A 14,027-nucleotide genomic window follows, 5' to 3' on the forward strand; every position below is an offset into this window, starting at 1 on the left:
AACAGAGGCAAAACCAGTAGCTTAACAACATGTTGTCTTCCATCCATCTCTCCAGCCAGTGATGTTTGAAACTCAAGTGGACGCTTGAGTCATGGTTTTTATTACACAGTTTAATCAACACACAAAGCTCAAAGAGCCTCTCAGGTAATTCAATATACAGTTTGTTTGTGTGAGGAGCATTTTTGTCCTCACACCCAGAGCCCAAGCCAGCCCCCTCAGCCTGAAGATGTTGTTCTCCTCCAATTTCAACAATAGCAAAAATACAACCTAAGAGTTATAGGGAAATAATAAAACACAGGATAAACTAAGAAAACTTTCTTTAAATACCTGGTCCAAAACCTCCAGTTTGTGAATGTAATGAAGGTGTTGGTCTTGGCGAAAGGGGGTTTGGGGGGGGGGGGGGGTGCGTGCACAGAAACAATCTTGGTTTATGGCAATGGTGGGGGACAGTGGATCAATTAAAGTCCTTTCATATAATTTGAGAGAAGATCAGAAGGACATACAGTTTTCCATTTTATAGCCTGCTATGATTTTAAAATTATTCCTTTGTAGATTTTATACAAAATTTCCTGAAATCATGTCTATATAGCTGGGATATCAGGAGACAAAACAAGGTATAGAGTGTAAAAATCCTTCAATTTTAGACCCCCCTCCCCACAAAAAAAAAAAAAAAGAACAGTCCCCTAGTCATACAGATGATATGGAATGCTTTCAGAGTCAAGAACATTTGGAGTGAGGGCGCAGGCAGGGCCCTATGGAAACATCAGGGGGGAGAGTAGCCCAGCCTGCATCAGAGATATGACCAGGAATAAGGAGGGGAGCGCAAGGGGCATGATTGCAGTTTGAGAATATGTACACCATGGCTGCCAGGTTAAGTGGGGTGGAGAATTGGTCGTAAAGGGAGGGGGGAAAGGGCAGGAAAGAGGGAGGTGCTCTGGTTAAGGGGAGGCGTGGCTCAAAGAAAGCACTCCAATGGAAACCAACAAGATCCGTTTTAACTTCTCTTTACTTTCAAAGCTCCCCTAACCTTAGTTGTACAGGTGGTTTCGCCATGATTCTACTCCAACACTACATTGCATACTTTTGTGTCCATTCCCGAGCTATTCTGTTGTACCTGGAAGCAAAGAGAGAGTGTGAGTTTCTGGTTCATGAATAGAGTAAGTGTCCAGATTAACACACTGCACAAAAATATAAACGCAACATGTAAAGTGTTGGTCCCAATTTTCATGAGCTGAAATAAAAGATCCCAGAAATGTTTCATAAGAGCAAAATATTTAGTTCTCTAAAATGTTGTGCACAAATTTGTTTATGTCCTTGTTAGTGAGCATTTCTCCTTTGCCAAGTTAATCCATCCACCTGACAGGTGTGGCATATCAAGAAGCTGATTAAACAACATGATCCTTACACAAGTGCACCTTGTGCTGGGGACAACAAAAGGCCACTAAAATGTGCAGTTGTGTCACACAATGCCACAGATGTCTCAAATTGAGGGAGCGTGCAATTGACATGCTGACTGCAGGCATAAACTACGGACAACGAACACAATTGCATTTTATCGATGGCAATTTGAATGCAAAGAGATACCTTGACGAGATCCTGAGGCCCTTTGTCGTGCCATTCATTCGCCGCCATCACCTGATGTTTCAGCATGACAATGCACAACCCCATGTCCAAGGATCTGTACACAATTCCTAGAAGCGGAACATTTCCCAGTTCTTCCATAGCCTGCCTACTCAGTCATGTCACCCATTGAGCATGTTTGGGATGCTCTGGATCGCCATGTATAACAACGTGTCCCAGTTCCCGCCAATATCCAGCAACTTCGCACACCCATTTAAGAGGAGTGGTACAACATTCCACAAACAACTCTATGCAAAGGAGAAGTGTCGCGCTGCATGAGGCAAATGGTGGGCACGCCAGATACCGACTGGTTCTGATCCACGCCCCTACCTTTTTTTGAAGGTATCTGTGACCAGATGCTAACTATATACCCAGTCATGTGAAATCCATATAGTAGAGCCTAATTAATATATTTTGATTGACTGATTTTCTTATATGAACTAACTCAGTAAAAATCTTTGCAATTGTTGTGTTTATATTTTTGTTCAGTGTATATATATAAGCAAACATATTCAACAGTTGCAGCATACAGACATATATACCCAGAGGATTATCTAAAAGATCTAACAAGATCATCCTGTTTAACCACTGACTCAAGAGCTTGTATGACATCCTATAGTACACCATCTGAAGCAAGATATTTAGTTAGTTACTCACTTTTCCCTGTCCGTCTTGTAGATGCGGGCGATCTCCGGTACTAAGGGGTCGTCCGGGTTTGGGTCGCACAGCAGAGAGCAGATTGAGAGAAGAACTAAGGGAAGGTTCGATGTTAATGGTTCGGCTTAAGACAGAGGTAAGGAGAGCTGAACCTAAATGAGTTAGGCAGTTACTGTGACAAAACAGACAAACAGGAAGTTCAGTCAGTCACTCAGATACCCCACCAGACACAGGTTCCAAAACAAACAGCAAAGAGGACATATTCATATTTTACAGTCTTGGTAACATAAAAACAACGTTTTTGTTTTCCCCCTTCCTCCGTGTACCTTTGGAGATGGTTAGAGCGGGAGACCACTGTGATCGCAGGATGTCGAGACAGATGCTGCCGTTGCTGTTGATATTTGGGTGGTAGATTCTTGTGGTAAACGCAACCTGCACACACAGAGAAACAAACAGAACGGACATGGTTGAGTTAAGAGGAGGAAGAAAGAACTAAATGGATGACAGGTACAGAAAAGGAGCATCATGAAATCACACAGTTACAGCCATCAGAGAAAAGATGCAGAAACAAATGATTGTGTGTGCTGGTGTGTATGAGAAACTACGATAAGTGGATGTCATCTGTCACTTCAGTGTGTGTACACACAGTTCTGTCTCACCTTTGGCGGTTTGAAGGGGTAGTCTGTGGGAAAGTGAATGGTCAGGAAGAATACCCCACCCTGATAAGGACTGTCGTTCTGTTAGAGAGAGCAGAATATTCAGCACTATTAGTATCAAGTCAATCTTAGCAGAGTTGAATGGGTCTTTAGTATAATTTAATCATGGCGAGAAACACTGTCCTATACAACATTATATAAGCTAATATTTATGGTAGCGTGAATGTCGTCAGTACTTACAGGTCCCATTATTGTGGCTTGCCAGTGAAACACTGAAAAACAGAGAAGTGAAACCACCAGATGTAGTCAGTCAGAGTAGGGAGAGGTAGTAGGAATGCTATGAAGTCAGGCTGAGGCAAAGCCCAGGATGGGGCTGGATACTCATTCTAGAAGATTTATAATACAATTCCAGCAGTATAAAAAATGGATTGACGTAATATCATGAATGATGTCAGTGCAGAAGTTAAGCAAATGGAAATTTGAATTCAAGCAAATGTTATATTGCTGACGTAATCCATCCTAAAAACTCAGGGGAGTGGCCGAATGCCATCTAAAGATAAGAATGAACGCAAAGCTCTCAACTAAAAGAACTAACTAGAACATTACAACATTTTAAACAAAGGTACCATTACCACCCTGAGCTAAAATGCAGACATGTGAGAAAATAAGGAATAAGAGAACATCCGAGTTTAGAACCATTAGACAACCATTCTCTTGGAAAGACCCAGGTTGCTGTACTCTAGCCTATCTGGGATGTTATATAAGCCCAAAAGAAGTTGTGGACATGGGTGACAAAGCTAAAATTCGTCAACTTTTCGAGCTGAGCACATCACAGAGGGCACAGGGCAGAATATACCAGATCAGATGGTTGCCGGAGAGTTCCTGAGAGCTAGTGATTCTCAAGCAGGCAGATAAAATAAAAAAAAGTGGAATCATTTCTTTCTCTCGAGACAATAAGCCAGTTTGTTTCATCACTGTGTTCCCTGATAAGACATATCATTTAGCAGCAATTTGACAGATATCAGATGGCATTTGACACTTGTCTGAGTGAACCACTCAGTTTGTTAATGGCTTTGAACTTTATATCTTCTTATAATGAACAAGCAGTCTGACAGTAATTACTATGCATCTTAGACAATGATTTGACTAAAAGAGTGATTTGAGAAGTATGTTCAGTGATGCTCTCATATATGCTTGATAGAAGGGGTTGTTGCAGTGGTCATGTTCACAAACTGGGTGTTCATTCCACACAATAAGCTAAATAAATCTCATTGTAAAAATTGCTTTTTTGTTGTTGTAATTTGTAAGACACAAGTAAAAATGTGCAATCCGTCCAATCAATTAACATAATCTAGTATCAATGGTGTCCAGGTATGGTAAGGCAGTTACAGAGTGAAATGCTGCTCCTGGCTATGATGGACATCTTACCTCACCTACCTTAATGTAACCATAGAACCATTGGTAAGTCAGCACAAACTTCCTGGTACCTGACCCAATACCAAAAGTGAAACTGATTTAAAGGGAAGGCATTTCACTGAGCCTGTAGATTCTAGAACAAACATGTGGCATTAAGGTAATCATTTTGAGATAAGCAGTCCATATACTCTGTGGTTCTGGTTGGTTGAGAGATTTTACTGATAAACCAGACTGCACAAGACTCACCACATTTCAGAATAATTATGGATTATCTGCATCTAGCCTACTTTTTTTTTACACAAATCATGTGGAGAGCAGGAAGCCTAAAATGTTGAACAGGATGTCAGAACAAAAGCGATAACTGACATGTATTGTTGAGTTGCCTGATGATGAGCTACTTACTGTCATCTCCTACTGGTCCTGCAGAACACTGGGCTGGTGGGTCCCGTGCCAAGTCATTCAACTCCTGAGAGACGAGAATACAAGCGGTTAGCAATACTAGTTGAATGCATTTGTCGGCAAAGGGGCAGCCAAAAGTTCATCATGTCAATCACATTCTATTAATCAATCCAATACCGTTACAATTACATTTATAACACTTAGCAGAGGCTCCAGAGCAACTTACAGAAGCAATTAGTGTTAAATGCCTTTATCAACAGATTCTTCAACCTAGTCAGCTCAGGGATTCGAACCATCGACCTTTCGGTTACTGGCCCAATGCTCTTAACCACTAGGCTACCTGCCTAACACAGACAAATCATGTATTCACTAGTAATGTGACACCAGAGTTTAGAACAGATACAAAATAAGTAACAAGAGTTCACCTAAAAACAGTCAAACACTGTTAGATTTAACTGCCTGATCACAGTTTCATTCTACTGAGCTTTAGTAATCGAAAATTAACTAAAAAAAGTTATATAACAATATAAATATTTCCCAAGCAACACACATGACAACCTAAGATCATAACCATGATATGACTTAAGTCAACGTCATGGAAGCTACTACTGGGATTGCCTGGTACCTACTTGGCTAGCCATCTTTTGGACTACCAAAAGTAATGAATCCGTATCTTTAGCTGGTTAACAATGCCCAAATGTTAGCCAACTGCCACGCATTCTGGTTGATCACTATGAGTTTAGAGATTAACAGGTTAAAAAATAAAATAAAAAGGCCCCTCTGGTGATATATCTAGCTAACATCCAACTTACTGGTTAGCTAGCTAGTTCCATTATGTAGTTAGCTGACATGAGGGGGGAAAAAATAAATAAAATACACCTCATCTTATCTGGACAGTTAGATACCGCTACTCGGGGCCCAGTTTGACACTAATGTGTCAAATTACAGCAGAGTGGAAGGCTAGAAAACGGTTTTAGCTAGTTAGTTAGGACAAAATATTCCCAGCCATAACCTAGCAAGTTATCACATAATTATAGGTAGCTAGCTAAGTGATTACTGAATTTGTGGGACAAATATTAAATATATTTAGCTGCCTAGTTACTAACTAGCAAGCTAACTAACGTAGCCGACTGCATTAGCAGTACTAGTTAGCAAACTACAGAAGCCGTTAGCTGGCTAACGACTATTATGTAAACCAGTTATTTTGGATTCTAAATATGTAAATACACTGATCTCCTCTGGATAAAGATAACACAATTACTAGCCAAGTTAACGTTGGATAGCTAACGTTAATTGGCAAACTGGTAGTAAAAGGTGGAGGGCCCAAAATGTGGATGGAACACCGAAAGAGGCGCATTGGTTAACGCCGTCAGCCCAGCATTAGCCGTACCTCCGTGGGTAACAAGCTTTTAAAGGCAAAACATTTAATACCGACATGACTCAGGTGACACATATACCAGACAAAATTCAAATATCACTTATTTATTGTAACTGCGAAACATTGGGCCTTGCCGTTGACTTCCTTCTTACCTTATGAATTCTTTTAAGAGCCATTGTATTGTGCTAGTGCTGCCGTCACCGAAAACGTGTTATACTCGATTAAAATGGCGGTTCCGGTCTCTGTCCGGAAGGAAATTCTTCGAAATATATCTCAAATAATCCCTTTGTCTAATACTCAAATCACCGATTACTATCAAAATGGGCACACCGATATAATTTTCTGCCTAAACTGAAAGACACTAGGGGTAGAACCACCGTCCTTCCTCCTGCTGCTGCAGCCGCTACCAAACCACTCACTCTGCGCTGTTTGTAGGAACCCTTCCGCCTACATGCGCATCCATCACTGATGTTTCTGCACCATAGATTGCGCGCCGACAACATAGATGGTGCAATAGACGTCATTTCGGCTCTCGACAAGCGACAGAATATGAATAGTTCGCATGAATGATTCGAGCCAAAATGGCGTTCAGGCATATATTTTGCACTGTTGCGAGCTCATGAGAGAGCCTAGCAAATGGTTTAAAACATCTAACAGCAAATTAGTTGCAATAGAAAGGGGTTGGACACACTACAATCAGGAAATCGTTTACAAAATATGATTTATGATGATGTATATGGGTTATTACACGACATTTATACGGGACAGTTAAATAATAAGCGCGGAGGGATATAAGGACTATTCGAGGTTCTTATCGCGAGAATGTAGTGCCACTGTACAGAATAAATTGAGCAGTGAGAACTCTACTTCACCCTAAATACAATTTTACAGAGTATAAATAGGAGGTCAAATATTTAGCATTTAGCTCTTTACTAATGCACTGTTTTGTGTCTGTTTTGACATATCGTTAATTCGTTTTTCACATGAACATTATTATATATCTTGACCTATGTGGAAAGCAGCCTAATAATACTAATAATGGAAATAAGATAATATGGCTAAAGAATAAAGTAATAACAGATAATGGTCCTCTTATTCATGTTCATGCTCTATACTCATGCATTATATGCCGTTATAAACTGGGTGGTTTGAGCCCTGAATGCTGATTGGCTGGAAGCCGTGATATATTTAAGCAATAAGGCACGAGGGGGTGTGGTACTGTATATGGCCAATATACCAAGGCAAAGGGATGTTCTTAACTTAAGCTCGACGCAATGCAGAGTGCCTGGATGCAGCCCTTGGCCGTGGTATATTGATCATATACCACAAACCCCTGAGGTGCCTTATTGTTATTATAAACAGGTTACCAACATTAGAGCAGTACAAATACATGTTTTGTCATAGCCGTTGTATACGGTCTGATAAAAATGATTTGTACTGTTCTAATTACCTTGGTAACCAGTTTAGAATAGCAATAAGGCACCTCGGGGGTTTGTGGTATATGGCCATTATACCATGGCTAACGGCTGAAGCCAAGCAGGGGTACGATGTAATTTATTGTGCTTCAGTTGATGTCTCTACACCCCACTACCATAAACCAGGTTTTAAGTTTAAAAAAAGAGGGTGTGCACTACCAGGCAGGCACTACCCCCTGTGCCATAAATGTTCAGACCTCTTGGTATAGAGGACAAGTGTAGTGCACTTTGTGTAGCCTAGGCTACTGAGAAGCTACTGCTATTTATGATGGAACATAACTTTTTCTTATAAAAAATAAACAAAATGTTGTTATATACAAAGGCCTGTTTGCAATGACCTGTACTAGTGTGTATTCTCACACAAAAGGCCACTGCAGAGGACAGGCTATGATATGTATTGTTAGGCCTATAAGTTGCGTTCCCTAAACCTGATACCCTTTACAGATAGATGAGTAATGCTTCCACAATAACGAATGCTCTTAACTAAGCTTTGAGGCAGATCCCCCATAGGGCCAGATCACCTATAATAAAATAAATAAACCATTATTATTGTTATGAACACACACAGACACACGCACACTAGTAATAACAGCATATCAGGTGGCTGGTTGATATGCGGAAAGGGGGAAGACCCGCATTAGAACCTCCACCGGATGGCGGTATGAGGCAGTCCCTGTATGAATGTGTGCGTGGGAGTTCCTCCTTTCGCCATTCCGGGGTGTCGCCACACCACGGAGAGTACTGAGGGAGTCCTGCGAAGAGACCGCCTAGTCCCCTCCAGGCCTCTTCACACCTCTCCACACCTTCATCCAGCCACACACGGGGCCCCGGCATGCCCCAGAAGACAGGTATCCGCTCATTACTCCCTCAGAGAACCGCCGCAGACCTCCCCAGCAGCCCTGTTTGAAAGATTACGGAGACACCGAGGGATGCTACTGCAGCAAACGCACCCCGCACCGCGAAAATTCTCGACGTCTGCCCGAGGAACAGAAACATTTGGTTGGCCCTTGACCGAAGCCCCTGAGGATGTCCGACAGCTGTGCGAACATGAACTCCGACGATCGGCCGGTTAAAAGTACGCACAATTATATAATGATGCTTAGGCCTATGCGTTATTGTTTTTGGGCATTGGCTTTGCATTGGCTGCAAACATGGCTGCACTAATGTCGATATGTGATTGCATGTGTGTGCGTCCCCTTGTTATTTCCCCTCAATAAAACAACAACAACACTTTAGGCTATTGGATGGTGAGTCACTGATGAAAATGCAACACTGTCGAGTTATTGATGCCAGTGATTGATGATTGACAGAAACTAAAATGTGTTTTTGGCTCTGAATCCCGAGAGGATGATGTGACCTGTGCACTGTATGGAAATACCCCCTTATTTTGTATTATGGGGATGTCTCTCGGCGCGCACTGAGTGACATGGTGATGCTGCATGAGCCGCACCTGGTGGTGGGTACATGTACTGTTCAGTCAGAGTCAGAATACCCGAGAGCGAGAGAGATTAGCGTCTCTTTCCAATGAAAGATTTCTGGCAGTTTGACGATGACAGCTAAAGGAAGACTCAAAGGTAAAATTATAATTGTTTACATTGTGTGTTTTTCTTCATTTAGGGAGCAAAGGGATGTATGTAGGCTATTAGATGTTAATTAAATTGGTAGGTGTTACAAATTAATGCATGGAAACGTGGAAGTAACGATGTGAATATAATAGGTTTTGGGGCTTGCCATAGGCGACCCTGAACACGTTATGTTGAGGTCCAATACGTTGGTCTTATCCGAGTGTTCATAGCCATGACATTGACTGCTGCGAGAGCTCTATAACTTGGCCTACATTGTCGATATCTAGATGTATTTTTAGACAGCCAAATTTCACTCACATCACCAGGCAATTTATTCGTTTGGTTGTTAGGATGCAACTTGCGAGGTAGAAGAGACTCGATTAGGTTCCATATGGCTTTAATATGGGAGCTCATAATATCATCCATCCTGCAGCTATGGTTGTGTTCTTATTTTTGTGAGTTTGAAAAGTAATATGGTCATATGTCGCTTTATTTACTTTTCTCAGTGCTCCCTCGTGCCAAATTATGCCTAAAGAAATTATGTGCACCTGCACAAATTGTGTGTTTAAGGACTCACTTCCTTCCCTATCCTATATTTATAAGCGTCCCCAGATTCTTATTCTGTCTCACTGACAGCCAAATGAGACAAAATGGAGTTTGGGAATGTTTAGTTGCGTTTCAGCATATTGTAGCCTATTGCCTTCATCAAGGCAGTATATAATGGTGTTATTGCATCATTGGATTATGGAATATTTAATGTGTTTATGAACAGCGGCTTTTATGCGTGGGCGGCATCAGACGATGTGATGGAGGTTCAGCGATCCTTGTTACACCGTTTCCGCACAGATTGTCATGTTTATTGGGGTCACAACAACCCTGGCAGTGTGTGCACTTGTGCACAAAGTCACATGCGACCATGCCTTTTTCTTCAACTGGGAGATTGTCGCGGGTTTCTGGTGTGGAAGAAAAAGGGGACGCGGGCTGATAGACACTCGGGCGGGAAAACACGGGTTTTCCCGTGTAGGGTGCGTTTGCGCGCGTGCGTTTCGCTGAGTGTACGCACATGTGCGCCACGCGTGCACATACATTGTGCATGTTTGTGTGTGTGTGTGTGTGTGTGTCTTGGAACACAGCTGGACTATATTGCTCAGCTGCAATAGTGAACTAAACACAGTCGGACTCTGCACACCATACACACATCATCTACCACAATGCCACTGTGAGAATATAATGTGTCAGAGAGAGACAGGTTAAAGCATCACAGTGAGAGACAACATTTTATTTGAGAGGAGTGAGCCAAGAGAGGAGGAGAGCATGTGTGTAGGGCTGGCCTATAGTGAAATGAACACAGTATATAGGCACTAGGCCTATGGATGGTACAGGAGCCCAGACAGTTGGTTTGTCACATCCAGAGATCGGTGTGTGTAGGCTACTGTAGATGGATTAGGAGAGCGTGGGATAGGACAGAGGGACGAGGAAGATTTGGGAGAGAAAGAGAGAGAGAGAGCAGCACATTGAGCACAGTACACAGGCAGGCGAATGGAGGCACTGGACCAGGACTGAGTGTGGACAAGGTGAGGAAAGGAAAGAGAGAATGTGACAAGCACATGAAGGAGGTGAAGTAGATGAGAAGCGAGAGAGAAAGATGGAGAGATGACATGATGTAGGCTGATGGACAGACAGAATCCCACAGGGCTATTGGATCTTTAGATCCCGTCTAATGGCTCATACAAATCATTCTCACCTGATTTTATACAATCCAGTGATCTTCAGTCCTGGGGAACCATATGATGTGCAGGCTTTTATTCCAGCCAATCACTAACACATATGATTCAACTAATCAACTATCATCAAAGCCCAAGAGAAGGCATGCCTGTTGACATTTTGAGGAGGCAGGGAAAGGACAGGAGGTTAGGACACAAGGAATCAAGGAGTACATATTCAAAAAGAGCCAGATTGACCATTCCTAACCAACCATTGATAATTACTGTACTTCCTGGTGTCTTTCCATGGCCACACTAGCACTCTACTCAAGGCCCACTTTCTGAGCAAAGTTGCTACTAACCCAGCAGTTATATTTCTCTAGTGACTCATGCAATCTCTTGCAAAGGGTGCTTCAAGTTGATAGGCTATTACATTAGAGCGTTTTCAGGCTAAGCGATTGAGCTTTTCATAGCTGTATACCATTCAGTGAACAGAAGCAGTCCTCAGAGATTATTATTAGGTGTTTTATTAGGATCCCATTAGCTGGTGGATTAGCAGCAACTACTCTTCCTGGGGTCCACACACAACATAAAACCGGATGTAATACAGAACATTAATAGACAAGAACAGCTTCAGGACAGAACTAAATACATTTAAAGCTAGAATCCTTAGTTGCTACATCAATTTTTGGATTTATAAATGAATGATATATACCCATTGATTCTTGAAGAATATAACTTGTAAATGCCTCATGAGCTTAGTTGAACTGTCGTACCCCATCAGAACCCAAAATATAAGCTTGTTTCACTCCAATGTTTGTAAACAATGTAAATGTTAACAAACACTAAATAGCCTCAAAACATGATTATATGATTATAGAATTTTGATACAATATCATGGTCAGTCCTTTCGTCTGTGAATTTGAGACTGGTTACATTTCTCCAGGCCCATCCCTCAGCTTTTTACCAAAACAAAGGCTGGGTGTCCATTTTGTTATTGTTTCAATTAAGGATTCTAGCTTTAAAATAAGAAAATATAAATTCAAAAAAAGGTTCTGTAATGGAGAAAAACAATTGTGCAGCCTTACTTGGGTGGCAGGTAGCCTAGCGGTTAAGAGCAGGTAGCCTAGCGGGCCGGCAGGTAGCCTAGCGGTTAAGAGCAGGTAGCCTAGCGGGCCGGCAGGTAGCCTAGCGGTTAAGCCCGTTGGGCCAATAACTGGAGGTTGCTGTTTCCATTCCCTGAGCTGACTACGTGAAACATCTGTCAATGTGCCCTTGCACAAGACTCTTAACCCTAATTGTTTCTGGATAAGAATGTCTGGTGTGAATGACTAAAATGATTGGATAAGACCATTATTCAGCACTGTCAGATCAGTGATCTGTAATGAGGTAGGAAGGAAGGAAATAACGAGAGAAGGAGGAAAGGAAAAAAGGATGGATGAATGGATTTTTTGTTAATGAATACAAGCATGCACACACACACACACACACACACACACACACACACACACACACACACACACACACACACACACACACACACACACACACACACACACACACACACACACACACACACACACACACATGCACAAATGCGTACACACAAACACATCCACACACACAAACATTCACACTGCTTCTGGCATGGCTCGGGGACTACTTAGAATGTTTTCTTCTGGATTCCCATGCAGTCCTATGTGGTACCCTTGCGCCCTGTGGATGTGTGGGTGTGTGGATGTGGGTGTGTGGATGTATGGGTGTGTGGATGTGTGTGTGTGGATGTGTGTGGATGTGAATGTGTGTGTGTCGATGTGGATGTGTGTATGGATGTGTGTGTGTGGATGTGTGTGTGTGTTGATGTGGGTGTGTGTGTGGATGTGTGTGTGTACAGTAAGTATATTTGTGTGTGTGAGGGGGGCTTTGTGTGAGCGTACCTTGAAAGTTTTCTCTCAGTCCTGTACTATGGCAGGACAGAGTATTTATAGCCCTTTAGAGAGACAGAGGGAGAGAGAGAGAGAGAGAGAGAGAGAGAGGGAGACAAGGAGGGAGAGAGGTAGAGGTAGAGAGAGAAGCAGAGAGAGAGGGAGAGAAGGAGGGAGAGAGTGAGAGAGGGATTGTCTAATGAGGACATGTTATTTGGGGATAGTTTCTGTTAGTGTGTGTCTGTGTATATGTACACAGATGGTCCTTCATGTGTGAAGCATACATTAATTACACAACTTCACCCCCCCCCCCCCCCCCCATCCGCTTTCAAAGACCCATGGATCTGTGCTAGGCTGCTAACTGATCTGGGTCAGAGATGGTAGAGGCATGAACACACACACACACACACACACACACACACACACACACACACACACACACACACACACACACACACACACACACACACACACACACACACACACACACACACACACACACACACACACACACACACACACACACAACCCTCCCCACTTCCCATATTCCCCCTTCTTCTGCTCTCTTACCCTTCTCTTTCATTGCCCCATTATTTCATCACTCCGTTCCTCACTCTTTAATTTATTTATGCAGAGACCGGCTGTAGGAAGAGCAGATCTCCTGAGGTGTGTCATATCATTCTCTGCGAGGTCCTGCAGAGGCCAACATATTCAGACAGAAACAGGTTCCTCACACTAAGACACCACGGGAAAACACAGCGATAGATTCACTAAGTGTTTGAACCAATGGCCAACGCAGAGCTGTCAGGTCTACCTACAGTACAGTAGATGTATTGATAAAAGGCACTTTTGTGTTTTTCAACTGTCTGTAATGTGGGCTATTCTCCTATGAAGCTGTTTTTACTCAACTACTCTTCTTTTTTCTCAAGCTGTACATTCTCTGTCAATCTGCCCTACTTTTTATCTATCTCAATCACAGTCTCTTTCACACACCCTCACACACACTCTCCTTTTCTCACTTGCACACTCACACACCATCACACACCCTCACACACCCTCACACCATAGTATTTTGGTGGTGGGACTAGGGCAGTACATGGGACAGGACCTTTCTTGCAGTGGTGATAGAACAGTGTGGGTTAGTTCCTTGTAGGGCTAACCCTACCGTAGTGGAGCTGGAGCAGTGACCTGACCTGGTTAGCCTTTAGCTCAGTGGGCTACGGGCTGTCTCAG

General features: G+C 42.6%; 2 protein-coding genes across 4 annotated transcripts in view; one reads left to right on the forward strand and one right to left on the reverse strand.

The window, feature by feature from the left end:
* Positions 1 to 59: 59 nt before the first annotated feature.
* Positions 60 to 6,565, reverse strand: LOC120062451 (ubiquitin-conjugating enzyme E2 D2). 3 transcript variants are annotated; one of them, XM_039012432.1, is made up of 7 exons: positions 6,279 to 6,561; positions 4,752 to 4,815; positions 3,174 to 3,205; positions 2,937 to 3,014; positions 2,604 to 2,709; positions 2,278 to 2,371; positions 60 to 1,114 (listed from the first exon to the last, which is right to left on the reverse strand). In XM_039012432.1, the coding sequence occupies exons 1-7, from the start codon at positions 6,300 to 6,302 to the stop codon at positions 1,069 to 1,071; spliced, it is 444 nt and encodes a 147-aa protein (XP_038868360.1). In that variant the 5' UTR covers positions 6,303 to 6,561; the 3' UTR covers positions 60 to 1,068. The 3 variants fall into 3 exon arrangements, 2 of the variants coding, with proteins under 2 accessions (XP_038868360.1, XP_038868361.1); XM_039012433.1 differs by lacking the exon at positions 6,279 to 6,561 and adding an exon at positions 4,371 to 4,420 and having other exon boundaries at positions 4,752 to 4,800; XR_005478404.1 differs by having other exon boundaries at positions 1,084 to 1,114; positions 2,278 to 2,449; positions 6,279 to 6,565.
* A 1,868-nt stretch (positions 6,566 to 8,433) lies between these two features.
* LOC120062153 (serine/threonine-protein phosphatase 2B catalytic subunit alpha isoform-like) overlaps positions 8,434 to 14,027 on the forward strand; it is a 76,831-nt gene continuing 71,237 nt past the window's right edge. Inside the window, exon 1 of the mRNA XM_039011959.1 lies at positions 8,434 to 8,449. Coding sequence (XP_038867887.1) covers positions 8,434 to 8,449 — 16 coding nt within the window. The remainder of the gene's footprint in view (positions 8,450 to 14,027) is intronic.

The sequence above is a fragment of the Salvelinus namaycush genome, chromosome 17, assembly GCF_016432855.1.
Source record: "Salvelinus namaycush isolate Seneca chromosome 17, SaNama_1.0, whole genome shotgun sequence".
NCBI lineage: Eukaryota > Metazoa > Chordata > Actinopteri > Salmoniformes > Salmonidae > Salvelinus > Salvelinus namaycush.

Excerpts from the sequence above, each read along its gene's own strand:
- LOC120062451 (XM_039012432.1), bottom strand. The coding sequence starts at position 6,302 with ATGGCTCTTAAAAGAATTCATAAG. Across the intron at positions 3,015-3,173 it reads AAGCCACAATAATGGGACCT|AACGACAGTCCTTATCAGGG; the intron begins GTAAGTACTGAC and ends TCTCTCTAACAG. Across the intron at positions 2,372-2,603 it reads CGCTCTAACCATCTCCAAAG|TTCTTCTCTCAATCTGCTCT; the intron begins GTACACGGAGGA and ends ACCTTCCCTTAG.